The 27,976-nt window shown below is 43.5% G+C and overlaps 1 protein-coding gene across 1 annotated transcript in view; it reads right to left on the bottom strand.

Annotated features, from left to right (window-relative positions):
- NTAN1 (N-terminal asparagine amidase) overlaps nucleotides 1–27,976 on the bottom strand; it is a 366,637-nt gene that overhangs the window by 328,228 nt on the left and 10,433 nt on the right. The window contains exons 2-3 of the mRNA XM_086941444.1: nucleotides 26,847–26,949; nucleotides 4,747–4,812 (exon numbers count right to left, since the gene is read on the bottom strand). Coding sequence (XP_086797570.1) covers nucleotides 4,747–4,812; nucleotides 26,847–26,949 — 169 coding nt within the window. The remainder of the gene's footprint in view (nucleotides 1–4,746; nucleotides 4,813–26,846; nucleotides 26,950–27,976) is intronic.

The following is a 27,976-nucleotide window of genomic DNA, read 5'->3' as shown; positions in this document are numbered from 1 at the left end:
GGGCGCGGTATAACAAAGCGCTTCGGGGGTGCAGTAGCATTTAGTGCATATGGGGGTGGTGAACTCAGTAAATGGGACATTAATGGATCCTTCTCTGATGTCCCTTTTGAACCTTGTCCTTCATGTGGCAACATTGGGTAGCATTTATCTACTGCTAACTTCCTGCTTCTGAGCATTTGTTCACTCTCCTGCTCTTCCTCATTGTCCCTGTATGCAACGGCAGCTTGTACCATTGACATACCTCTTATTTTTCTTTGCTAATTTCATTTCTTTCTGTTTGGCTTCTTTGCGCCATAAGCGGAAAGAGTCAAACATCGCCGGCCGGGCTTTCTTTTTAGAACAATTTGACCTCGAGATTATCTAAGATTTCTGTGTCAAAGCTACCATATTGGGGCCATTTTAAAACACCATCTTTTCTGGTGTATTTTATCCACACTTCATTATATGTGATAGGGCCTACTCCGTGCTTTATATAGAGCTCATATGTTGGAGTTCCAATCGGAGGAACCGGACACGAATCCTCTAATCGGGAGTCCTTACTACAACCAAGACAAAACAAGTTTCCAAGTCTGCTAAGACCAGGCATCTTTGCTCACAAGTCTAGCTTCAAACTTCAAAGGATTATCGAATATGATATTTTCGTGAATACACGAATCCCTTGGTTTTGGCGCTTGCAAGTTCCAAACAAGGTGTATCTCAAGGATACCAAAACTAAGAATCAAACTAAGGACTGGGAGACGCTCCACTTATACTTAACTGAAGTATTGATGATCGATGACGTCACTAGAAGACTCGTCTATCGTTTCGCTCTACCAAGGATCACTGGGTCCAAAACAGGGCGATAGTCAGGGCAGCAGTCCTTCGTAGCAGTCGGGACGCGGGGAACCTCGCAGCAAAGACATTCGGAACCACGTCGACATACAGGGGTCGCTGATGTGGCTGGCCGTCCTCTGGAATTTTCACACGAAGCTCCTCACGAACATCTGGCTTGGACCGTCACCGCTTGATACCGCCCCGAGTTGGGCGCCAACTGAGGTGCCGGGTTTTTAGGAACCCGGTGGTGCCAGGGGAAAACACCCAAAGACCTCTTGAGTTCTTCCTGTTCTGGACCACAGAAACACAGAGTCTTCTAGGTGAAGTCAAAGATCGAGTTTTATTGGCTGCAACCAAGTAACAAGCGTCCTAGAAGTACAACAGCACGGTGTGTAGATTCTCAGGAGATTGTTCTTTTTTACAGAACCAGCCTTCTCCTTTTATACAAAAATAACAGCTGCAGGCAAGAATTCTTTAGTTTACAATACGGTCATATACATATTTCCAAAACACTAAAAAAGCAAAGTCATGATGGCAAACCCACATTTTCGATGGCCAGTTTGGGATAGATGACCCAGCTCGGCCCAGAACTACCATCAGATATCGATGAAACCCCAATAAAATCGGGCGCCTCCTCATCGTAAAACCGGCCATAAACAAGAAACATGGACAGGTGTATGTGTGTGGATAACATGGTTTGTATGTAGTGAATGGTTTATGGCATGTTGTGCCTTGATGCTATCTTACTCGGCCACTGGGCGAGGAACTGCCCGAACAGGTTTGGCTGGAGGCAGTGGAGTCAGCTCGGCCAGGTCATGGGGAAGTCAGCTAAGGTGGACGTGTTCTTTCAGATCAAACTCGGCCTTAATCAATTGACTATATGAGGGCAAGCCACAAGATGGATGCCGTTCACAAAATGGAACCCGAGGGTTCGAGACGGAAACCATGATTTAAGGGTGATAGCATCACTCAATCACGACGCAAATGAATAGGGATAATGTCCTAATCATTACCGGTCTGCCGACACCAAATTCGTCAGGGTACGATGATATTTTGTGACACGAGTGTTGGGCCTCGGTACCATATTATAGCAGGGCCCAGAATTTTCAGAACCACAATCTCGGAGTCGTAATAGACGAGAAGGGCACATGGAAAAAGGCTGTTGAGGCAAGAAAATTGCAGTTTTTAAAATCAACTATGGCTCTGGTAAAGTTTACACAGAGGTTGGGAAAGAGACCGCCTGAAGAGCTGATACATATTTATAAAGCCAAATGTATCACCACCGCTACATATGGTGCGGGAGTATGGGACTACGTCCAGGTAGAAACCCTCAAAAAAATAGAAAACAGTTTCTTAAGGTTTTTATTAGCTGTTCCCCAGGGCTCTTCTACATATGAAACCCACCTAGAGTTGGGCTTGCCTTACATTACTGATATTATAAGGGCCGAGCCCATACTCCTATGGCACCATCTATGGACTTCAGATAAACTCGTATTCAATCAAAGCACTGTGAAAGACTGTTTATTACTAGAAAATCATAGTAAGATCGGTTGGTTGAGATATATAAAGTGGTCCCTCTATGATATAGGCCTAGAAAAATTATATTATAATCCTTTACAAATGCTGACACTTCCTAGGAAAACCTTGAAAAATGTGTGCTTAGCCCATTTAGCGGAAATCCGCCTGACAACAGAATCTAGTAAATCCTCGGTTCAGCACGCCCTTATGATTCAATCCACCGTATTGATAGAGCCTTATTTAACTTGGAATCTAACCACCTATGACAGATTTTTGCTAATTAGATTCAGGCAAAATAGTATTTATCGGCAAGTGACATTTCCAAATGTAAACAATTGGTCACTATTTCCTGTCCCATGTCCTTGTGACGGCGTCTCTTCTCAATCTACCATTCATATGGTTCTTTTTTTGCAAATTTTACACAGAGCCTAGAAAGATTTATATAATTCCTTTTTTTTTTAAATTGGGATTACGTCAATGGCGCCCGGCCTTATTGGCCCTCCAACTTCTTGACACAGCTTATTTGGCCCTAAATGTTGCAAGATTTTTTAAATTATTTATTCGACATAGAAAGAATTTATAATCAAATCCTGGTGTTTTATATTTATGTTTTACATTTTTATTCCTAAAACTGAAAAGCATTTTTTCTAACCGCTGTTTAATGAATTTGTTCATCTTTTTATTGTGTAAAATGTTGCAATTTTATTGTATGTACTTTTATGGTTTCTATAAATATGAATCCGAAATAAAGTTATTATTGATTGATTGATTGATACTATACTGTGTAAAATTTGACCTACATTTATGGATGATTCATAAACTACTAGCTAGCTATGGGTTTCAAATTAAGAGACCATGGCCCAGATGTACAAAGATGACAAATAATGCAGTACAGCACTCTAAGTTGCTGTGGAGAATTGCGTGAGAGGGCAAGAGCAGGAAAGCAACATAGCTACCAACATATGGTGGTAATGCTCTCTCCTTAATGCTGTTGTACAATCTGGCCGCTGAGTGCCACGCACACATCTTTGTACTATGGTGCAAAGACAACTGCTTCACGGCAAGCATAGATTTTTTTACTGGAAGGGTACACTTCCAGTGCCAAATAATATGTTTACACTAACTATAAAACTTTTTCCACGTTGGATGTGTACTGTACAGTACAGCACACAGGCAAAGTGAGAAAAGTTATAAGAAATAAAAGCATTTCCCCTTTTTAACATCTGCTTCAAAGAGGCATTATTGTTAGGTGCAAAGCCCTGTCTACTATTGTTGGTAGATAGTATTATGCGTCAAAGTCCATGGATGGTTCAATGGGAATGACCATGAATCACCCATGGAACGCTACCTTGGTGCAAAGTAAGGTTTTGTGCTGGAAAGAAAATCTAAAATAAACTTTTTGCTCAAGGTTTAGAGATGCAAACTCTGAGCACATTGTTTGTAAATCCTGGCCAATATTTTGGCTGCCCTGGTCACCTTGAATTGGTTGCTGGCCAGTGACTGCATTGTTTTGTACATAAAGCAGTTTTTTGTCTCCAGATACCTCCCTCTTTCTCAACTTTTTCAGTGGTAGAACCATGGTTGCTCGCTAAGATCAAAGGATCAATTTTTCTTTGAGGCCTCTGTTTTCAAGCAGGAATCTCTGAATGGCTGGGCCTTTTCTGAGGATGCAGTTATTAGGTGGGATTTTCAGCCTCTTGCCTTCCATAAAGAGATGGATGTGCTGGCTCTTTTCTCTGTCTTTATAATGTGTTTTTTCTGCATCTTGTCTGGGAGGTCAGTGGTGTGGAGCTTTTTGGTGTTCTTCGCTGCAGCGGCAAACTTTAACCTAACCTAACCTCAACTAGATTGAATTTTTAGTTCAAGACAAGTCCCTAGAGAAGCAAGGTCTGTTTTACATCATAATCTGCACTAAGGATATCTCTTGAACAATTTTGGTGGTGTGTGTGGGTTTGTGACACTCTTATTAACGTGGTATAAATGTTATGTAAGCAGTGATGTGCTGCCACGCTGTGGAAAATAGCGACTGGCCATGTAGCAGTTGAGGGTGGAGCAGTCTTGTATATACTGTAAAGGGGCTACAAGGGGGATCAAAAAGGTATTTTGGGGCAGATGGGGATGTAACTTGCAGCCTGTGGGAATGTTGTAGCTGGAGGTAATGGCCTCTATTATGACTGACTTATTACATTTCAACAGCCATCCGAACCTCTAATAATCCATTTTAATGATACTAATTTTCCCAACTGGAGGGATGAGTCCTGCCAGAATTCAAACCTGTAACTTGCACTGAGCACACTCATTTATTGCAACAGGCATTCATCCCTGCTGAGCTATGTAGTGCACAGAGGAATATCATGGAATTAAAAAGACATTCTTTAAACCATTTTCAATGCTCACCATCTGTTTTAATCATACCTGTATGTTTGAGCACCAATATGTGGCAAGTTGTTGCATCTTCAGAACCCAGAAAGGAGACCGAACCTGTTTAAAATACAACAGCAATTTGTTATGCATTGTTAATATTACAGTGGTTTAATACATTATACACCTATGTATAAATACCTACATAGCATGTAAACCAGTATATATGACTAGGGCTTTCGGCGCTATTGCCCCTATGAAAACAACAACTATACATGTAAGACCCACCCCGGCACCTTGGTACTCTGACAGTTTGAAATCAGAGAAAGCGGCATGTAGAGTCAAAGAACGTAGATGGAGGAAAACAAAATTAAATGAAAATAGATTGGCCTATAATATATCACATAGGGCCTATCTCAGGAATTGTAATACAGCCAGGTGTCTACATCTAGCTACCCGGATAGATGAAGCCAAGGGTTTCTCCAAAGTACTCTTTAGAGTTCTTAATGAAATTACTACCCCTAGTGCCAGAAATATTGTATGCCCCCCTTCGCAAGAACTTTGTAATGAGCTTGCCTTGCATTTTACAAGCAAAATAGACAACATCTATAACTCCTTCACTCTAAATGGGGAGCACTGGCTAGAAAATCCAGTTCCAGGAGAGTTCATGCACCCAAAACTGGAGTTCTTTGTCCGGATAACATTGGAACAAGTGTTATCATCTTTAAAACATAGCAAGTCAGGCTCGCCGGCCGACGTGGCTCCTCCCCACATCATGTCTGATCTGGGTTTGGAACTGGCTAAGCCAATCATGGAAATTTGTAACCTATGTCTATTCTCTGCCTCTTTCCCATTGAAATGAAAAAAGGCATTCATCAAGCCCCTGCCTAAGAAACCCTTGGTTCACCAGGGGAATCTGCAAAACCATAGGCCCATCTCCCTTCTGCCTCTCTGTTCGAAAATCATGGAGTCTATGGTGAATCTTCAACTTTCAGAGTATCTGGAACAGCATAACCTTCTTGACCCCACACACTCGGGTTTCCGTGACGGTTTCAGCACGGAATCTGCACTAACTGAAATGTCTGATACAATTAGGCTGCTGCTGGATGAAGGGACTCCCACTATGCTAGTCCTTTTGGATCTATCTGCGGCTTTTGACACCATCTCTCACAGGATCCTATTAGAGAAACTGCGAGAGATTGGTGTCATGGGGAGGGCGCTGGACTGGATACAGAGTTTCCTTTCCGAGAGATCTCAATGTGTACTACTTGACACTTTTGTGTCCAGATCTACAAATGTGGACAGGGGTGTTCCCCAGGGCTCTGTTTTAAGTCCCACATTGTTCAATATCTACGAGTCGTTGTTGGCTTCCGCCATTAAAGCATGCAGGTTTCATACCATCTCTTACGCCGACGACACGCTGATTATTGTTCCAATGGAAAAGGACTCAGGAGGGACCAGAGACAGATTTAAACTATGCATGACAAAAATTGCAGCATGGATGAAACATAACTTCCTGCAATTGAACTAAAAAAAAAACGAGATCTTACTGTTTGGGAAAGCCGAGCAGATATGGAGTAACGATTGGTGGCCGGTGGAACTGGGAGAAGCCCCCCGCCCTAAGAATTGGGTAAAAAATTTGGGTTTGCTGATTGATTCTAAACTATCTATGGAGCAACATGTGAAAAACCTATCTGGCAAATGTTTTGGATTAATTCGTATACTAAAGAAGATTTTCCGCTCTCCACCAGAAAAGTCCTGTTACAGGCACTGTTAGTCAGCAGGCTTGACTATGGAAATGCCCTGCTGGTAGGGATGAGTGAAGATCTATTGTCTAAACTACAAGTCGTAAAAAATACGGCTGCCCGCCTAGCACTCAATAAACCCCCTCGCACTCCCTCCGCCCCATTACTGAAAGAGTTGCACTGGTTACCAATGAGGAAAAGAGCTGTTTTCAACCTCCTTTGTTTGGTTTTTAAAGCCCTGGCTGGTCTAGGACCAGCATATCTGAGGAGAAAATTATTATGGTACACCCCAACTCGTCAACTGAGATCCAGTGGCCATAAGATCCTCCAGATTCCCAGAATTAAAAAGGCTAGGATGGGTGGACGTTCGTTCTCACATGTTGCCCCTAAATGCTGGAACGCACTACCAGAAGACCTGTGGTTTTTTCCTACATTTATGGCCTTTAAGAGAAAATTAAAAACTTGGCTATTTTATTGTATTGATTTTTCACATTACTGTCTGCATCCCGGGCACAGAGAGATCCCTTTGGGGATGAGTTGTGCGCCTTATAAATAATAATAATAATAATAATAATAATAATAATAATAATAATAATAATAATAATAATATAATCCAAACCATCAAATCTACAAATCTCAGAAATTCAAAATCTGGATTGCCATGGCCTGCCTTAGTTGGATATCTATTAATCAGTCAAGACAATGCTATTGAGCACAAGTGTCGGCACCAGAACGTTGGAATGCATTAATGTATGATCAAGGGTTTTGATTCAGCATGATCATAGTAATTTCGATAATGTTCTACAATAAAAAAAAATTACTAAATGAAGAGTGCTAATTTAAAACATAATCCTTCTTCCAGACTTATTATGGGCTGACCAAGTATGTAGGCTGTAAAATGGATTACAATTCTGCCCAAAAAAAGAGAGGCTAGGGGAAAAAGGCGGTGAGCACTTGAAGCCCTGCTATTCATTCTCTAACACTTTTTCAGAGATGGAGGCAAACATCCGGCAGTGAAGAGTAGAGTAGGCAAGTCAGTCAACTGGATTAATGGCGGCCCAAGAACTACAGTACAAGAGTTTCTACAATAACTAACCTGTACGCTCTACGACATTCACTCACCCATACCTCTAGACTAGTGGAAAGATTAAAATGCATCCACATCTAAATACATAAGCATCACTTAAGGTAAAATTAACCCAAAACAGTGGCCTTGATGACAGCAAAAACAGAGGGAATTTATTTGTTTTTCGTTTCACAGGGAACAAAACCCCTCAAATAAAGTAAACTGTGCTTAGAACCTGTGAGTAACTAGAGCTTTAATACACAGGACATAATAAGAAGGCCAAGCAGCACAGAACAGAAAGAAGACTAACGGTGCACATGTATTTCATCTCTAAAGCCTCACCTCTGGAACCAAAAGCTATAATGCCCTCCTGTTCTGTAACAGGATATTAGAACTCCAGGAACCCACAACATTATTTACCCATACTGGCTATCAGTGGCACAAGTATGTATGTATTTCATCAATTATTTACAGGCTTGTCCATGATTACACTAAATTTCAAGGCAACTATAGAATGGAGAGACAAACCTAGTAAAGGAGAGAGCTCTCACTCATTTACAAAAAAGAACGCCAACAGAACTACCCCAACTGTTCTATGAATATTCTCTGAGAAGTAATGGAGTTCAGCTGTTAAGAGCAGTAGCAAGGAATCTATAAAGATATGCCCATTAGGAGATGAAAATGTCCATAAGAGGGAAATAATAAAGTACTTTCCAATTACCATGCCCCTAGAATAAAGGGCCCCAGACAATAAATTCTGAATAAGCGAAGCAAAGGAAAAAGAGAGAATATAGTCCTATTGTCAATTCCTCAGATAATGAAATAATTTCAAGGAGCCTTCAGATATGGCCCCCATATATCATCTATTAAGAACAAGTTCATTGAGGGGGCCAGGCAGAAAGAACACTCATTAGAATAGAGATACTTTGCTTAACACTTGCGGTAGCCAAGGCATTCAATTAAAAGCAAACCAACAAGGAACCCTTAAATGAAGTTTTGATTTCAAATCTCTCTTACAATCCGGGAAAACTTCAGCCTTGCAGCAGAGGTTACCAGCAAAACAAATGTGTTTGCAAAAGAACTAATCTGCAGCGTTTTTCTCCCGCAAACCTAGCTTTTTGGCAGACATATTTTTGTTAGTTCATTGCTCCAAAACTTCAACTAGTTGATAAAGATTGCAAAGTTTAAAACAAAAGAAGCTTCACAACGTTGTAAACCAAATACTTTTGTAACTTCGGGGACCTTTACTTAAAATCACAGCTCTCAGTTCCAGTTTTGACTTTCAGTGGGAGAAATGATCAAACCTGCAACCTGAGACTGGACAAGGAACTGCTGATGTGTCATCATCCCTCAAAACACCTGCCATAACAGGGTTGGACAGTCCTTCAAAATGGAGGCCTGAAGTGTATTTATTTTCTGCAGCTATTATTTTGATTGGCATGAATAAAAATACTGAGAAACAACAGTAAATACAGCGACATGCAAGTTCAGCATGGCGCCATTTTCAGATACAAATGTTGGTTGTGATATCAAACAATACTGATATACAAGAAAGAGAGGGAGGGGTGAGAAAATAAGCTACAGAAGGAGAAAATAAAAGAGAAGGCAGGAAGAACGGCAGAAATAAAAGAAGGGAGGGAAGACAAAACTACGAAGCAGGGAAGATACGGCAGGGAAGTGGGCTGGTCCGGCAAAGCCCAGGTATAGTAAAGTGGGGGACGGTGCAACGACAAGCTGGGGGGTCAGTGGTGAGGAAGAATCAAGAGTCTGGGCAAGTTGGGGGTGGCGGAGGAGATAATCCTGCAAGAAAGACGGACCATGTGAGAAGAAAAAGGTCTGCTTTGTCCCTTAAATTGTAAACGACCTTTTCATAGGAAGCGGTCTTGTACATCGCCATGAGCCATTCCTCATTTGACGGCAGTTGTGGAGAATGCCAATGTTACAGGACACAGAGGGCCATGACAAGCGACGAGTATTGCAGGTCAGCTGGGAAAGGTCCGCCAGGTCATGGAGAAGAATTAGGAGGTCCAGAAGTAGCAAGAGCGAATGCCTAGATTTCCAGAACATAAGCCCCACTGTCACCCAGAATAACAAGTTACTTACCTTCGGTAACGCTTTTTCTGGTGGATACAGTATCTGCCTGTGGATTCCTCACCTTGTGAATATCCCCCTGCGCCAGCAGCATTCAGAACTTTTTTGTAGCTCTCCACGCCAACAAGGACGACGTCACAGAAGCATGTCTCTGCTCGCAACTCAGCTGACGTCACTGGAGCCATAAGAGACTCTCGTCGGCGTGATGACGACTGTTCCGCTCTTTTTTCCGTGCCTTCGAGGCACACGGACAGACCGACACAAATATATACAGTATACACAGTACATAGTATTCAAACCAACACACAAAGTGTGAAATCAATGCAGTAAAGCAAAATGAATTAAGCACTTCCATTGAAAGTAACAGACATAAAATGACATCATTGTAGGTATACAAGAGTGGACATCAGGGAGGCCGGTTGGTCAGTGAGGAATCCATAGGCATATACTGTATCCACCAGAAAAAGCGTTACCGAAGGTAAGTAACTTGTTCTTCTGATGGATACATCTGCCAGTGGATTCCTCACCTTGTGAATAGAGTCCCACAGCAGTCCCCACTCCCAGAGGAGGGTGTCCACACTTTGAATACCAAAAAGTCCTGTAGGACGGAACGCGCAAAGTAACCGTCTCTCCTCACATCAGAATCTAAGCAGTAATGCTTCGCGAAGGTGTAGAGGGAGGCCTAAGTTGCCGCTCTACAAATGTCTTCTACAGGAACACCCCTAGACAAGGCAGATGTTGAAGACTTTGCTCTAGTAGAATAAGCCCTTACACCCGCTGCAGGATCCTTACCGGCCAAAGAGTAACAGATCTTGATGCACAAGATAATCCATATGGAAAGAGTGCGCTTGTGCACCGCTCTGCCTTTCCTGCAGCCAGCAAAGCCCACGAAGAGCTGGTCATCTACACAATAGGCTTTAGTCCTATCGAGGTTAAAAACTCCCTGCCCTTTTAGGGTCCAAGCGGTGAAGTCGCTCCACCTCCTTGGAAGGGTGAGGGGGAGGATAGAAGGAGGGAAGGGTAATGGACTGCCCCAGATGGAAGGGAGTTACCACCTTAGGCAGAAAAGCAGCCCTGGTCCTGAGAACCATCCTATCAGCAGGAATAGTCAGGAATGGGGGTTTTGAACTCAGAGCTTGAAGCTCACTTACCCTCCTTGCCGAGGTAATGGCAACAAGAAATACAGTCTTTAAAGACAATAGTCTCAAGGGAAACTTGTGCAGGGCTCAAAGGGAGAACCCATCAAGTAAGTTAAGACAAGATTTAAGTCCCATTGAGGCACAATAATGGGAGTGGGCGGAAATGTATTAGTAAGGCCCTTAATGAACCTTAACACAATGGGTGATTTAAACAAAGACGGCTAGTCCGGCAAGCAAAGAAATGCCGACAAAGCTGATAAATAGCCCTTCACAGTAGCCACAGTAAATCCCTGCTGGGATAGAGAAAGAGCAAATTAAAGGATGTTGGATAAGTAAGCCCTCAAAGGGTCAATAGACTTCTCCTCACACCAATGAACAAACTTGGACCACCTATAGGAATAGATAGACTTGGCGGAGAGACGTCTTGTGGACAAAATAACGTCCACCACGTCAGAAGGAAGGGAGGAAGAATTCAGATTGCCCCGTTCAATCTCCAGGCATGAAGGTGTAAGCACTGGAGGTGTAGAACCTGCCCCTGCGACTGCGAGAGGAGGTCTGTCCTGAGAGGGAGACGGAGCGGAGGGCACGAGGAAAGGTGGAGAAGGTCTGTGTACCACACCATTCTTGGCCAATCCGGGGCGATCAATATAACTTGGGCCCGGTCTTGGCGAATCTTCCTCAGAACCCGAGGAATCAAGGGTATAGGAGGAAACACGTAAAGGAGTCGTAAGCGCCAACTCAACAAAAACGCGTTCCCTAAAGCTCCCTGCATCGGATACTGGAGACTGCAGAATGACGGGCGGTAAGCGTTCTCTGGCAAACAGGCCCATCTGAGGAGTTCCCCATGTCTGAAAGACATGACAAAGCACCTCCGGATGAAGCGTCCACTCGAGGTCGGCAGAGAACTGCCAACTGAGACTATCTTCACGCACGTTCAGAAGTACAACCAGATTTGCCATCAGACAAATCTGATGGTCCTGAACCCAGGACCAGAGACGCAGAGCCTCTCTGCAGAGACAATGTGACCCCACTCCTCCCTGCTTGTTGACATACCACATCGCAGTAGTGTTGTCCACCAGGACTTAAACCGACTGACCGCGGAGGGAAGGGAGTAGGGCCTTGAGCGCCAAACGTATCACCCACAATTCTAGAAGGTTGATATGAAGTAACCTTTCCTCTGGAGACCAAAGACCATTGATCTCCAGGTCCCCCAGATGAGCACCCCAACCCTAGAGTGGATGCATCCGCTTTCACTGTGGCCACTGATGGAGGTAGATGGAAGGGCTTTCCTTGAGACAGATTGCCCACCAGGCTCCACCAAGACAGATCCGCTGCAGCTTCTCTGGAGATCCTCACAGACTCCCTGAGATCTCCGTTGTGCTGATACCGCTGCCTGTGGAGGCACCACTGGAGTGCCCTCATGTGCCAGTGTGCATGGTTGACCAACAGAATGCAGGAAGCAAACAGACCGAGCAAGCAAAGGACCTTCAGGACTGGAACGACCGCTCCATTGTAAAACAAGGGAATCGTTTCCTGAATGTCGAGAATCCTTTGTGGAGGTGGGAATGCTCGACACACAGTAGTGTCCAGTACCACCCCTATGAACAGGATGCGCTGAGAGGGCACCAGGTGAGACTTGGGCATGTTTATCGAAAAACACAATTTGTACAACAGCTGAGTTGTAACCTGCAGATGATGAAGCACCTTCTCTGGCGACTCTGCTTTGATCAGCCAGTCATCCAGATAGGGGAAAACTGGAATCCCCGACCTCCTGAGATGGGCTGCCACCACTGCTATCACCTTGGTGAAGACTCGAGGTGCAGTAGTAAGTCCAAACGGGAGAACCGCAAATATATAATGTTGCGACCCTAGCGTAAAACAGAGATACTTCCTGTGGAACTTCAGGATCGGGATATGAAAATACGCATCCTGCAAGTCGATCGACACCCTCCAATCCTCCTGTTGCAGCGCTTGAAGAACCTGCCATCCTTCTTGTAAATCAGGAAATACCGGGAGTAGCATCCTGACCCCTTTCCTGTTATGGAACCACCTCTATCGCACCTTTTTTTCAGTAAAGTTAGGACTTTCTCCTGCAGAAGAAGGTGGTCCTCTGAGTAAGCCCCTTGGCAAGGAGGATAATTTGGAGGGAATTCCCGAACGGGAAGAGCATACCCATTATCTACAAGATTGAGAATCCAAAGGTCTGTAGTGACCGATTCCCAATCCTGTAGAAAATGAGTAAGTCGACCCCCCACAGGACCAACATGATCCAGAATGGTGGATGTAGGGCTGCTCTGCTGTGATAAGAGGGGGGGGGGGGGGGGGTAGAGGAAGAGGAGGAGGAGGGCTGACTACCTCTTGGGCGACCTCTGTTCCTGCCCCTGTAGGACTTGTACAAGGTGTTTACTGCTGCTTCTGCTGCTGAGGTTGTCTGTAGGTCCGAAAGGATGACCTCTCAAATCCTCTTTATTTCCTGTAAGAGAAACCTCTAAGCTGAACCTGAAAGACCAGAGACTTGGCTGTGGCTTTGCTGTCCTTGAACCTTTCCAAGGCTGCATCTGCTTTCTTTCCAAACAGCCCAGAACTATCAAAATGGAGGTCCAAAAGTGTTGCTTGCACATCCGGGGAGAACTCCGAGACTTAAGCCAGTCACTTCTTCTTGTTGCAATAGAAGACCCCATGATCCTGGCAACAGAGTCTGCAGTATCTAGACCACTCTGAATCACTTGATGAGCAGCCGCTTGAGTGTCCAACAAGACCTCATTAAAATTCTGCCTGTCCTCCTCAGACAATTTAGGGGCAAGCTGTTTCGCAGAGTTCATTAGGGCATGGATGTAATGATCCAAAAGACAGGTGGCATTTGTGGACTTCAAGGCCATACTTGCCGAGGGGAACACCTTCTTTGCAGACTGGTCAAGCTTTTTTGACTCCCTATCACCAGGAACTTGAGGAAAAGCCCCAGATGATCTTTTGGAACAGGCAGCTTGAACCACCAGGCTCTCAGTAGATGGATGGGATGTGAAGAATTCCGGATCCCCTGGAACCGCCCTGTATCTCCTGGCAACAGACTTTGAAACTGCCGGAGCCGAAAAGGGCTTTCGCCAAACCTCCATTACAGGCTCAGTGATGGCATCACTGAATGGCAGCAAAGGCTCTACCACAGTGGAAGGAGAATGAAGTACTTCTGTCAAGATATTGGACTTAAATTCAGCCGTGGGGAGCTGGAGGTCTAAAAGCTCTGCCGCATTCCTTATAACCGTGTGGTAAGGAGCCACATCATTTGAAGGAGCATATGATGGAGATAAAAGCTCCCATTCTGGAGATCTATCAAGGCCACTTGCCTCCCTCAAGGTTCAAATAAGTCATCCGACTCTTGAATCTCACCTTCCTCCATTTCTTCCAAATGAAACCTCTGCTCTTCTAAAATCCTCTGAGCCTCTCTCCTAGATCATATTTTCAGAACCAGCGTCGGTGGAGCCAGACACGACTCCGACGGATCCGGCGCCGAACACGGATCTGGAGGCACAGCCTGAGTTGAACGAGGTCGGGCTGACGGCGCCGGAGAAGAAGGGAAAGGCGTTGACGTCCTTGGTGCCAGGAAATGCCAGGAAGGCGCAGCTGGAAGAAATGGCATAAAGGGAGCCTGAGCATAAGCTTGAGGAACCCCCAAATGAAACGCCATAGGACCCATGGGACCCAAAGGTGCTCCAGAGAGGTACATCGCCCTTTGAAAGACTCCATACATGGCGTTTAAATAATGCAATGAATCTTGGCCCAGGCCAGGGAAAGGTGGATAAGCGCCTGGAGCAGGCTCAGGCGTAGGCATAAGTCAAAATATAATTCCCTTTGGGCGAATTACCATAGAAACACAAAGTCTTGCAAACATACACATAAAACACAACAATGTCAGATCATAACAAGGAAGCAATAAAAATTAAAAAAAGCAGTGAAAACAGTATAATAAAAATATATCTGCACAGTTTATTAGCATACACTATATTTTGTTAAAAATGGGAAACATATACAAAACAGAACACTATTAATGAAATAAATTCAACATTCCTATAAAAAAGGAGGTACAAGTAAAGGACTAAATTCCAACAAAAGCTCAGAATTTTCCTTAGTTTGTTTTTTCACGTATTCCTCCTTGTGCATCGACGCGTTTCGGCAGTATATTTAATGTTTAACCACCTTCATCAGGACAATTTACAATAAATGTTTCCCAATGGTTCTCAATTGTCTTTTGTCAATAAAAATAAAATCAGGGGTACTCTGCCTCCTTCTCAATCTCAAAAGATATTCGTCCAGCGAATTATCCCTTCAAAGTTAAAATAAAGTTGTCCTCCTATTGTATCTTGATGGTGATAAGGGGATCACAACACTTATTTTCGGCTTAGCCGTTTCCAGTTCTGTTCGCCAGCACGCGGGACGTTTTGATTAGATTGCGGAGAGGATTTGCACGCTGGTAAATTCACGTGTGAACATTGGCTCCCTGTCTCTGGGATTTTCGTTTAGCAAGAGTTATTTATACACGAATCCTGACGAGTGTGAATTTATGAGCACATTATTACCGCGTGCGTGACGGTTTTATTTCACATTTCTATTCATTTGGACACATGTTGTTATTTAACTAGTCTGGAAACTACGCAGAATATAAGTGTTGTGATCCCCTTATCACCATCAAGATACAATAGGAGGACAACTTTATTTTAACTTTGAAGGGATAATTCGCTGGACGAATATCTTTTGAGATTGAGAAGGAGGCAGAGTACCCCTGATTTTATTTTTATTGACAAAAGACAATTGAGAACTATTGGGAAACATTTATTGTAAATTGTCCTGATGAAGGTGGTTAAACATTAAATATACTGCCGAACGTCGTCGATGCACAAGGAGGAATACGTGAAAAAACAAACTAAGGAAAATTCTGAGCTTTTGTTGGAATTTAGTCCTTTACTTGTACCTCCTTTTTTATAGGAATGTTGAATTTATTTCATTTATAGTGTTCCGTTTTGTATATGTTTCCCATTTTTAACAAAATATAGTGTATGCTAATAAACTGTGCAGATATATTTTTATTATAGTGTTTTCACTGCTTTTTTTAATTTTTATTGCTTCCTTGTTATGATCTGACATTGTTGTGTTTTATGTGTATGTTTGCAAGACTTTGTGTTTCTATGGTAATTCGCCCAAAGGGAATTATATTTTGACTTGTGTCAATTGTGGAACCCTATCCCTTTGGTCTTGGGGTCCCTCTCTCTTTTATTAGAGATTCAGGCGTAGGCATTACCGGACTCTAGCCAATCGGCGCAGACGGTGGAGCCACTGGAGTCGACTACTCCTCTGGCGCTGAGCTTCTTCCACCGGAGCCGGAGAATGAGCCGGAGTTGGAGATGGAGCCGGCGTCGGAGACTGAGCTGGTGAAGCCGATCTTAGAGGAGACCCCTGATTCGAGGGAGAAGGCGACACATAGTCTTTACGACATCGAGGAGCTGGAGAGGTCGACTTCGGAGCCGTGTCCTTTTCTGAACGGCGTTGAGATTCATGCCTCTTCTTTTTCTTATACTTCTTAGATCTTGAAGCATGCCCCGACGTCGATTTCGAGCCCGACCTCGACCTGGAACGTGACCTCGACCTTCTTCGACCTCTTTTCTCCTTCCTCATCTTCGCCATAAAGAGTTTATCTTCTCTTTCTTTTAACGCCTTCGGGTTCATCTTCCTACAGCAGGCGCATCCCTTGATGTTATGATCCAACGACAGGCACCAGACACAATCTTCATGAGGATCTGTAATTGACATGTGTCCTCCGCACTCCCTGCAGGGCTTGAATCCTGACTTCCTCAACAACATCTTCGAGAAAGAAACAAAAGAGAAGACCAGAAATACAATCTAGAAACACAAAGTAGCAAGTGAAACCACAGAGAGTCCAAGAAAACCGTTAGCGTCGAAGGTGCGGAAAAAAGGGAACTGATGTCATCACGACAACATTCTCTTATGGCTCCAGTGACGTCAGCGGAGTCGCGAGCGGAGCCATGCTTCTGTGACGTCATCCTCATCGGTGTGGAGAGCTACAAAAAAATTCTGAATGCTGCTGGCGCAGGGGGATATTCACAAGGTGAGGAATCCACTGGCAGATGTATCCATCAGAAGGGGCAAATGGTGGGACAATCTAGTAAGATATGAGCAATATCACAGGGCGCGTGATCGCGTAGCCAGCAGGCAGAGTGAGTGAGCTACACTGAAACCTGAAGCCTTGCCGGAGTCCAGTTCCAGCCCTGAAGGTTCTTAAATAGACTGAGCTTCATACTGGCCTCCTGGACTCCCCGGTCTAGGCTCACCAGGAGTTCTGCCCAATCCTCCTCATCATATTCCACCTGCAGGCGAGCCTGTCAGGTCGTCCTGAGGCTAACCAATTGTGGCTAGGAGGGGAGGTGGCAAATCTGGGGAGTGTAGAATATGGACATCACACCTTAAACTGACCCCAGGTATTAAGGTGAGGGAGCACCAGAGAACAGGGGATGGTCCAGGTTTGGGGACCCAGTTTGCTCAGCAGGCATTGACGCAGGTGTGTGTAATGCCATTGTTGGGTATGCAACAGGCCAAATTTGTCCTTTAGCATCTCAATGTACTTGAGTTCACCGCCCGAAATCAGGAGTTTGAGGGTTAGAATTCCACCTCTACGCCAGAGGTCCCACAAGCATGCCCCCCATGCAGATACCAGGGGAGCTTGGTCATGGAGATGCTTGTCCACCAAAAGGAGCTTGTGGGTCCGCATCCAGGTGGCATACATGGCTTTCAGCAGGGGTTGAGGGACCCGGTGGCGGGCCAGGAAGATAGAGGATCTGTAGTCCCAACGAGCCATCCTCGAGTCTACGTTCGATAAGGACCCATACGGGGGTCTTGGAACCGGAAGTGCATTTACACCATTTGTGCCAGATGTAGGGCTAGGCAGTAATGATCCAAAGAAGGCTGGCCCAGCCCCCCGGCTCATCTTTGGGCGACAATCTTTCAGATCGCCAGGTGAGGTCTCGCTGAACCCCAGATGAAGGCCTAATTGATTTTGTCTATCTGATGGAGGATCGAGAGGGGTATTAATTGGAAAAGCATGCACTTCATATACGTGAATCGAGGGAGGGTAACCATTTTCACTGCTTGAGCCTGTCCCCAGAGAGAGAGGTTCAGGTGGGGCCAATTTGCAAAGTCTAATCGCATTTGCTCCATAAGTGGCTCCAGATTGTCCGCCACCAAGCGCTCCAGGCCCCTGTCAACTAGGATGCCCACATAACTGGGACAGGAATTCTTCCACTGGAATGGATAACCGATGATGGTGACGCATATGGTGAACCACAACAGAGGCAAGGCCTTGCTCTTTACCCAGTTCACCTTGCAGCCGAATATTGCCGCAAAGGCATCAATGGTCTCCAGAACCGCAGGGATGGAGGTAAGGCAGATAGGGTGAGCAAGATGTCATCTGCATATAGATACAATGTCGGAGGTCCTCCGGGCATGGAAATACCTATGATCTGATCCAAATGGCACAGGGACACCGCTAAAGACGCTATCACAAGGAGAAATAGCAGGGGGGAGAGTGAGCAACCTTGACCGGTACCCCTGCAGACCAGAAAGGGGTCAGAAAGAAAGCCCCTCACTCTGAAGAATAAGTCATCACCGAGGCCAAATTTCCGGAGTGCTGCAAACAGGTAGTCACATTCTATCCTGTTGAAGGCCTTAATGGCGTACAATGACAGTGCCAAGGCCTCATCCGGAAGATTCGCTGCAAGCCAGGACGAATGGGCTAATCAACAGAGTTGGTTGCATAACAAACGGCCTGGGACAAACCCCACTTTTGAATGCTGAATAAGAGAGGGGAGGATTCGCTTGAGGCGGGCAGCTAGAATGTTGGCCAGTACCTTGACACCCCCATTGAGCTAAGACACGGGGCGATAACTGCAGACAATGAGAGGCACATTCCTGGTTTGGGTAGAACTGAAATCCGCGCACTGTTGGGCAGTAAACCCAAGGAGCTCAAGCGATCCGCCTCAGCGTAGGCCTCAAGAAGAAGGTCCACCACCCCAGATTTGGTCCACTTGTAGAACTCTACCAGGAAATCTTCCTCACGCAGGGCTTTGTGACAGAGTAGGTCTGAGATGGCTGTGCAATCTCCTCCTTGGTGATCATGCCCTAAGCAGCTGTCTTCCGTCTTCTGAGAGGCACAGTAAGTGAATGCCATCCAAGAAAGCGATTGTCTGAGTTGGTCCCTGGGCAATTTCTGGGAAGTGTAGGACCCTCTAGTAGGATTCGAACACTTCTGTGATTTCCTGCGGCTTGGTAACCAGAGTCCCTAAGTCAGTGATGTTAGAGGGTTGGCCATTCACACTTCTCTCTACCTAAGCTGCGCCGACAATCGCCGTCCTACCTTCTCTCCCTATTCATAGTGCCAGTACTTCAACCTTTGTAGCACATATTCGGCTTTGGAGGTAAATAGGGTACTGAGGTCAATGCGCGTCTTCTCCAGGCTGCGACTGGTGGCAGTGTAAGCGAGTGTGAGGCGAGCTATATCCACGTCCAGCACATTCTGACACTGCTCCCACTGCCTGTTAGACAGGGCAGCATCCCTCATCAGCCGCCACCCTGATAGTTTCCTTTGCCGCATCCCAAAATGTCAGGGCAGAGTCAACTGAACCATCATGGTGCTCCCGGTAGGTATGCATGTGGTTTTTAAGTGGGTTCTTGCCCCCAGAGTTGTTGTAGCAGGACAAGTTGAGATGCCAGTGCTTGTGAATTGGCAGGGACAGGTCCAGATCAGCCTGCAGGGCAATAGGGGAGAGTTCCGAAAGTGCGCCCTCTAGTATGGAAGTCTCACATAGAAGGGGAAGCAAGGGGTGAGCAATCAGGAAGAAATACAACTGTGATTGAGTGTCATGAACCTGAGACAACTATGTGTATTCACGGTCAGTCGGATGCTAGAGACGCCATATGTCGTGAAGGCCATGTTCAGCCCCAAGATCTTCTAGGAGGGCACTGTCCACATAATTGGTTGTGTCCATAGGACTGGTCTGGTTTAAAACTGCATCTCTGGCCAGGTTCCAGTTCCCGCCTATCAGGATGTTGGCGGTATCTATCTCCATCGACACACAAGTGAATTGAAGAAGGTATACACTGACTGAACTTATGCAAAGTACCTTCCCAATGATCTTTAGTTTGGCAACGCATAGCAACCCTCTGGATCAACACAAACCTTAAGCACTACGTGGGTCCATGTTTTCCAAATCAAGAAGGCACAGGGGTAGTTCAAGAATTGTTACCTGCTAATTCCAAGCTTCATATAAGACGTGTTGCATCAAAGAAGCAGTCTGGATGCAACCAGAGCAGGTGAGAGGGGTGAGATTCAAACCGAGCAGGTGAAATCTCTCTGGTCAGCCTTTGTACAAATCGGCAAGATGGCGGCAGAGAGGGAGATGGAGAGAACAGTTGGTGATGTTAGGGAGCCAACTGAAGAGGGGCAAATCCCCCTTTTTATATCTCTTAGGCAAAAGGGAGCTCCTTGGTAAAGTGCAAGAAACATAATAACTGTGAATTAGACACAAAATGTATTCTTCCAACAGTTACTACGAAAGTCAAATAAGACTGTGGTGTTGTTGTATCAGCAAAATAGTTATTATATAGTCTGGTAACGAAGAGGAGGTTAATTGGCTTGCTGCATAGATTAATACACAAGATCCTCATTTGAACTTCACGTATACTATGAGCAGGGAAAAGCAATTTTTGTTCTATTCCACCTTCAAATTGTCTCTTAACAACAGAGATCTTCAACAAACCTACTGGACACAATGCCATAACACAGTTTTCCAGTTTCCATCCATTGTCCCTCAGATAATATCTCCTTTATGGTCAATTTTTCTACCTGAGGTGTAACTGCACAGACAAAGATAGGTATGAAGAACCAACAATGACATGGTCACAGAAACTAATTGACAAAGTCTGTCCGGTGAAAATATTCAACAATGCCAAAGAAAAGAGCATGAAAAAAGAATTGTGATGTACTTTTAGAAACTAATACACAACCTTGGAATGACATACGTATATGTGTCATGACCAACTCTACAAAATCAAAATCTCTTTAAAAGATAATTAACAAGCACATATAGGCTGCTCTAACTTTGCTCTTAGAGGTATTTAGGTACCCACCAGACCCAACAGGGCCTTAGAGTACTCTAACCAGCATGACATGTGGAATCTATCCTCTCTCAAAGGTCATTATCCTTTCAATAGATGCAGCATATGTTCTTTCGCAACTGCCACCAAAGAAATTGATTTGGGCATGCAAACACCTTGTCAACTCTATAAATGCATACAAAACCACTACCCAATACACACCATCAAGGATTTGAATCCAAAACGCATAGAATATATGCTAAGTCAGTATGCAAGTGCTTGCAGAAATATCAAAATCAGAGACCAACTACTAATAGAATTCACAATACAAAATAGGGAAATGCTCGCAGAATATAATTGAGTAAATAAGAATAAAAAGTCAGTAAACACAACTGCAACAGCGAGTATGTGATTTATATGATTATCTACCCTTATGTACTGCTGTCAGTATGAGCACAAGAAAAGTAAAGGTATGAATTGGAGAATACAGAAGTAATATACAGTTACACCAAACAACTATTAAAATGAATACATTTCTTAAAAAAAGGCCATACAGAACATGATAAAAAAAAGATAATTCTGGAGAAACTGACATTTCATATAGAACCTACAACAGCTATTTGGGTACTGCTAATGAAGGAACAGAGATGGACTTATAAACTGAAAAGGCACATTACACAGTCTTAACATATTGTTTTCCAAAACACAGATACAGACAGAACAGCTACACTCTAAATACCTGGACATTTCTCTCAGGAATTATCTCAGGATGCATACTCATTGTAGACATTAACCTCCTTCCAAAATGGTTCCCTTTTTTCCATAATTCTCTTTATAACGCCTGCAGTATGCACTTTTTATAACTTGCGGTGCAGTATATACGTCATTCTCTGCACTCCAAATTAGCAATCTATAATTGTGGCTCTATCCTAAAATTACTACTTACTGTCCCGTTCGTTACAGGGTTCAAGTAGGTCAATGATGTTTGTACACACCACACTGCTCACCTCAATTCTGATGAGTACATACTATTTAAAAAGAATGCTTGGACTGTTTTCATATTCCTACTACCTCAATATGTCTCCAGGAATACTTCTGGATTCACTGGAACATCAGAATAGATCAGTGCAGTGTCAAGCGGGATGACATTGCATACGTATGCTGCTCTGCCTATCACCTGAGCTTATTCATTGATAAAACACCTGTGCGTTTTACTCCTTTTCAGCATATGGAAGCTTGAGCGCCATGCACTTAGGGGATCTCTTACCTCATTTCTGCGTGGGCTATAATCTCACCTATTTGCCAGAATCTGAGCCTTGCAAATGAGGCTCTCTTGCTCACACACTTGTAAATACCAATGTTTACACAGGAATACAGTGTACCCTTTTCTTTCACTGAATTGCAGTTGCACACTTTTAAGGATTAACAGCACACACATCCACTTCCATGGTGCCCTTTCCTTATTAGAGTTGGGTAGGTGCACGTAAGAATTCTACAGAATGGCTATCTTTCTGTTAGACAACGTGTCCTATCTTGCACGAGTTTGTTGTGTTTACATTCACAGGGGGGGTTTAAACAGTTTTTTTGTGGTACGATGAATTTAAAAGATATGTACACAGTCAATTTGATTTTTACTTTTATTTTGAAGTTTGAAATCAGCATATATTGTCCTGCACCATACAGATGTACTACTAACTGCTTTCATCAACGTAAATTTGTATAACTATTTAGGAAGGATCCAGATTGCTGACTGAAGGACTAGTCTAACATAGCATTCTTTATTTGTTATGATATTGCATGCTCCTTAAGTACCTCACGATAGGTCAGGACTTCACAGAGACAAATGAGCTGCTGCGATATTCTTTGGGATCCTGGTCCTGAAGAAAGCCACATAACCTGCATTGGACTCTAGTATGGTGCTGGCACACACTGACTTTCATAGGTTAAGGGGATGATAACTGCCCTTAATATCTATATATCTTCTGAATAATCTTACCACAGGAGACATAAATAACATTATTTGAGTCAACCATTAAGTAATGTTACCAGTCTTTCTGATCATGCTCGCCTCCACGACTACTAAGATTGTAGGACTAGTGTAAACATTTCATTACCACAAGAAAAGATCTCCTAAAAAGAGCTAATGTAAAGTAACCCACTTGAACTTTCCAGAATTATGTTTCTGGGGTGATCAGCAGACCCAAGCATGAAGCATGTCACTGTAGTTGGTGATGGTCTTGTGTCCTTGAAACAGGAATGTCTTTTGACATAATCCAATTTAACTTCAACTGAAGCATCACCTGATTTGTCATACTTGTTGTCTATATGAATTGCTCTAAGACCAGAAATAGATGTTAACAATGTTGTGAAGTATTACCACTGAGCTGGAAAAAATTAAATGAGGCGCTCTAGTTTCCATCCTCTGCGCGGGGGCCAGGAGATTGATAGGAGCTGTGGCAGTCGCCATCATGAGTGCAATGGGTTAGATTCCACAGATGGTCAATGTTTATCACTAGACTTATGAGGCTGCCTAAGCACTGCAATAGGATCAAGATGGAACAACCTACTCCCACTGTTCTACTGAACATTGACACATTTTAGGTCTGGATGCATTGGCTTTCTCTCTCTAAGGTATGCAGTCTGAGAGATTTCTACTGCTGCTGCTCAAGTGCTGCCACAGTGTCCAGGAGGTCTGACTACCTTTTCTCAAGTAATATATCAATAAACAAAAGAAGAGAGGTTAATGTCTCTTATAAGCCACTTGGATGGAGCCACCAGATTTAAGATAATCGCACCCTATTTGGGTTTGAAGGAAAGCCCTCACACACCGACCTAGTCAGTGTCATGCTTCATCATCGGGCCCCACCGAAGAGACCTAGTGCCTCTTCGGTGTGCTGCGACGCCAGAAGACTGCGGAGCTGGTATTGTGTAAAGGGTGTGTTGTGAGGATAAATAAACTTAAACTTAAAAGTGTCTAAAGGGTATCTAAAAAAATTTTTATTAGTGATCCCTAGGACACGAATACAAGAGTTCTATGTGTCTGAATTGTAAAGCCAAGGTAATGGTTGGTTTAATTCAGAATTAATATATCATTAGTATGTCAACATGTTTCAGCCTTAGTATTGGTTTTATTTTACCTAGGCATTCGTCAGGACAATGATAAACCCCGGCGGTATGGACTCTCTAATCGTCCACCCTAACCTGGGGACGTGAAAGTGAAAAAATAAAAAGTGTTTAAAGTGCTTAAAAATAGGAAGAGCGAATGCTCATTCCAAAAATCACTCCTAGTTTTGGAGTGTCTCGGCACTTTAAAGATTGGCGCTATCTGCACCATGGGTCTCAGGAGGGGGGTTGGAGTGTCCCTGGCACATCGCCCTCAGCACTCGCAGCCCACTTGTACACCTAGTACTGCCTCCACCGGACCCCGACGATGAAGCATGACACTGACTAGGTCGGTGTGTGAGGGCTTTCCTTCAAACCCAAATAGGGTGCGATTATCTTAAATCTGGTGGCTCCATCCAAGTGGCTTATAAGAGACATTAACCTCTCTTCTTTTGTTTATTGATATATTACTGGGGATCAAGAGAGTGTTCCTACACTTCCCTATCTCTCCCATTGTTTTTCACAGTACCTTTTCTCAAGGCCTGCTGTTGGAGGCTGGTCATTAATGTCACAAAGGAGACACTCACTGCAAGCTTACTAACCTGAGCTGATGGCCTTAATGAAATGGCTAATAGACTCTCCCTTAGTTCACATGCTGCCTGTCTGCTGCTACCAAATGAGAGGTCTATCAAACTACTTGAGCCATCTGATATCTCCGATTGTACACTGGCAGAGGTGCAAGCCATTCTGGTTGGACTCCTCCCAGCATGGGCTTTGCCCAGCACTCCTGCCAATATGGAGTAAATGCTCACAGACCTTGGCAATGTCATTTAGGCTTTGCTGTGGCATGAACTCGGAAAAGCTTATCTCACAAACAGTCACTGGCTGCCACGGAATCTGACTTCATTGGTAGACTACAACTCCCTTGCTGCCACTACTTGTCTCTGTGGCTCATGTGTCATGTGCGTTACTGGTCCTGTGACGGTTCCTGTAGTGCTCAAACAGCAACCGCAGTTTGGATTCACTGCTTGTGTAGCACTATGTAATCAAGATATATCAAATACATTCCCCAGGGACAAAGGGACTAGGAGACCAAATTCAAATAGAGATCAGTTTTGATGTCAAGAGAACGACCAGGGCTGTAGAAATAGAGCAGGACTTGCATTATGGTAAGCTGTCTGATTCTAACTGTGGCTCCAACATCAATGCACTGCTCCTCATCACACAACACAGCATCCAAACAAGGGAGATAGCAAGATTAAGACACAGTCTATTTACATAGATCACCCAAAAATGAGACTAGTAAGCAGGCAACTTGTTTCAACATGGCACAGTGAAGAGTGTTGGACCTCAAAGAGAACTAACGGGCAAGTGGCAATGAAATGTCCACAAGGTGACTGCTTCACAATGATGGCAAAGAAAACACTATAGACAGCTGATCGTTGTGGCACTGCTCACTGATTTGTGTCTACAGCTTTAAAGGATGAGGGGTGGAGCGCTCCAGATGGCAGATCTTGGTCAGAATTCAGCAAGTCCAATTGAAGTTACTGTGTCTCCATGCTTGACTGCAACATGATTCTACACAATATGTCTTGTTTTTCGTATTTAGAAATTTTAATTAGGTTACAAAAATGATTTGTACATTGGACAGATGTTCGAAATTGCTTGGAATCCCTTTTGATCGCATTTGGAACCCCTGAAAGGTAGACGAAGGAGGATATCTGCAGAGTAGCTATCTAAAAGGTAGCAAACATGAGGGATTCCAATATCCTATGTCATGGTTACTTTTTTGAGTGGCTTTCACTGTTGCCTAACCTACACCAAAGCTCTTTCCTTCAAAAACCCATGCATCAAAGTCTTGGTCGCTCACTAGGGAAATTGCGATTTACACATGCTGCATGAGCCTCCCAGTTCTGGATAAACAAAGGCTTCCCCATCTGTACATCGGGGATATGTGGGCTCTTATCCGTATGTTTGGGAATGTTTCCATGGTTGAGCATTGTAAAATGGTGCAAATTGTAATACGTTGGTGGTAATGCTTGTGAATGGGTGCATGTACTATTACTACTTTCAATACAAAAAAGGCTATACCACACTTACTATTTTATCTATGAACAACAAAAAGTGGCAAACAAATATAAATTAAGAATACATAGTTGTTATGCTATCTGAATTTACAAAGATTTAAGTAATACTTAAACTAACAGAATTTGGGCATATTTTAAAGGTCATTCCTCTATTCCTGTTTGGGGTGAGTTTAGAATGATGCCAAAGGATGGGTACCTCTGCTTACACTTAAAGCATTAATACATTACTTAACCCCTACTTTCAAGCTTTGTTTACAATTAGAAATGCATTTCCTGACTGCAAACTTATAGTGAAAACTTCCCTGCTCATGTCCATTCTCCACCCATTTTGAAATGGCATTAGTTTAAAGTTCAACCTGCCTCTTTCTGCCTTTTCAAGCAAAAAAATATACATTGGCTGCCCACATACCCGCCACAGTTTTTAAGCGAAACAGTGGGTCACCAATTACTTTGGAATTGAGAGAGATAAGTGTCCAAAGGAGAACTCTGTTTTCCTAACCAAATAGTACTGCGAAATGGCTACAGGATGATGGCAAGGTGGTTATTTTGGAACTGTATGCTGAAACCAGGGTTTCCTCAATTTATGTGGACAAAAAAAACATAATAGTAAGAAGGCACTTTTTCAACTCCAATACAGCCCTTGAACCTCTAGCCCTAAGTCAGGTAAATGGGAACCTTTAGTTAACAAGTAACCACATCAATAACAAAATTGGATCTGTCAACAAAAACCTTTTTTTTTAAATACCTTAAACAAAAAAAACATACATACTATCTTTGGGTGTTGTTACTGCAAACTCTCTTTGTTGAACATATAAAAAACCTTTGGCTTCCACAGTCTGAGAAGGTTTACTTGTTAAATGTATTGCTCCTTCCTGAAAAATAAAACAAAAAGGGAAAAAATGAAGATCATCGTCGTCCAAAACAAGCATAACAAATAGCGTTTGAAGAGATTCTGACAAGATTGCCCGTCAATCAGTAGTATTTTGAAGACGACAAAAATGGAGCACTGTGCACATATGTATTGCTAAACCATGTTAACAGCATTTAGACAACAACTACAAATAGGTCAGTAGGGTACTATTCTTTACTTGACCAATATCAATGTAGTCGCATCCATGAATCTTCTTTTATCCAGTTGACATATAGCTTAATAGTCCAACAAGAAAAACAGACTCACGTCATAACTGATTCATCCATATTTCCCCGGTGTCTATGCTTGGTCACATACTGCCACAAGGCCTAAACTTTGGTAAGGTTATCATATGTTTTAGTACATTTATTATCACAAGCAAAAATGTCCCTGAATATTTACAAGTGCATCTAAATACAATATATACACTTGCATTTAAACACTTCTCTACTCTGGAGCAACTTGTAATTCTTTAGGTTTTGAAGGAACGTGTAAAGTTACTTCTTTGGTGAGCTCCTTAACAAGAGAAGAAAACTAACTGGATCATGTAGAGTCAAACTAGGAGGCTTGTGTAATGTAGAAAATCAGAGCATACCAAACTAAAAAGTTTGCTACTAATGACACTGTAATATAAGAAGCTGAGTGTAACATTTGATTTTGCAATCCAAAGCGTTCTGAAAAATGAATGAAGAAAGTTAAGAAAAGGCAAAGGACCAGTCCTGATGGCTATGAAGCAACTCAGTGTAAGGAGATCATGTCTGGAACGTCTGAAGTCCCAATATTTCTTGATTTGAGTCACAAGTTACTCCAATGGAAAGTTTTGCTCGATATCGAAGGAGAGCTTCTTTAATGACTCAGGGTAGCCAATTTGAAACATCTGCAACTGTATCTCGCAAACTATACTACCTAAACCCTGCAGAAACAGAATACCAACATATCACATCCACACCACAAATAACACAATTTTGGCACATGGGATCATATGTTCT

Source organism: Lissotriton vulgaris, chromosome 10 (assembly GCF_964263255.1).
Source record: "Lissotriton vulgaris chromosome 10, aLisVul1.2, whole genome shotgun sequence".
Taxonomy (NCBI): Eukaryota; Metazoa; Chordata; class Amphibia; order Caudata; family Salamandridae; genus Lissotriton; species Lissotriton vulgaris.
Note: the sequence above shows the minus strand (reverse complement) of the source record. Positions and strands in the feature narration are given on the sequence as shown.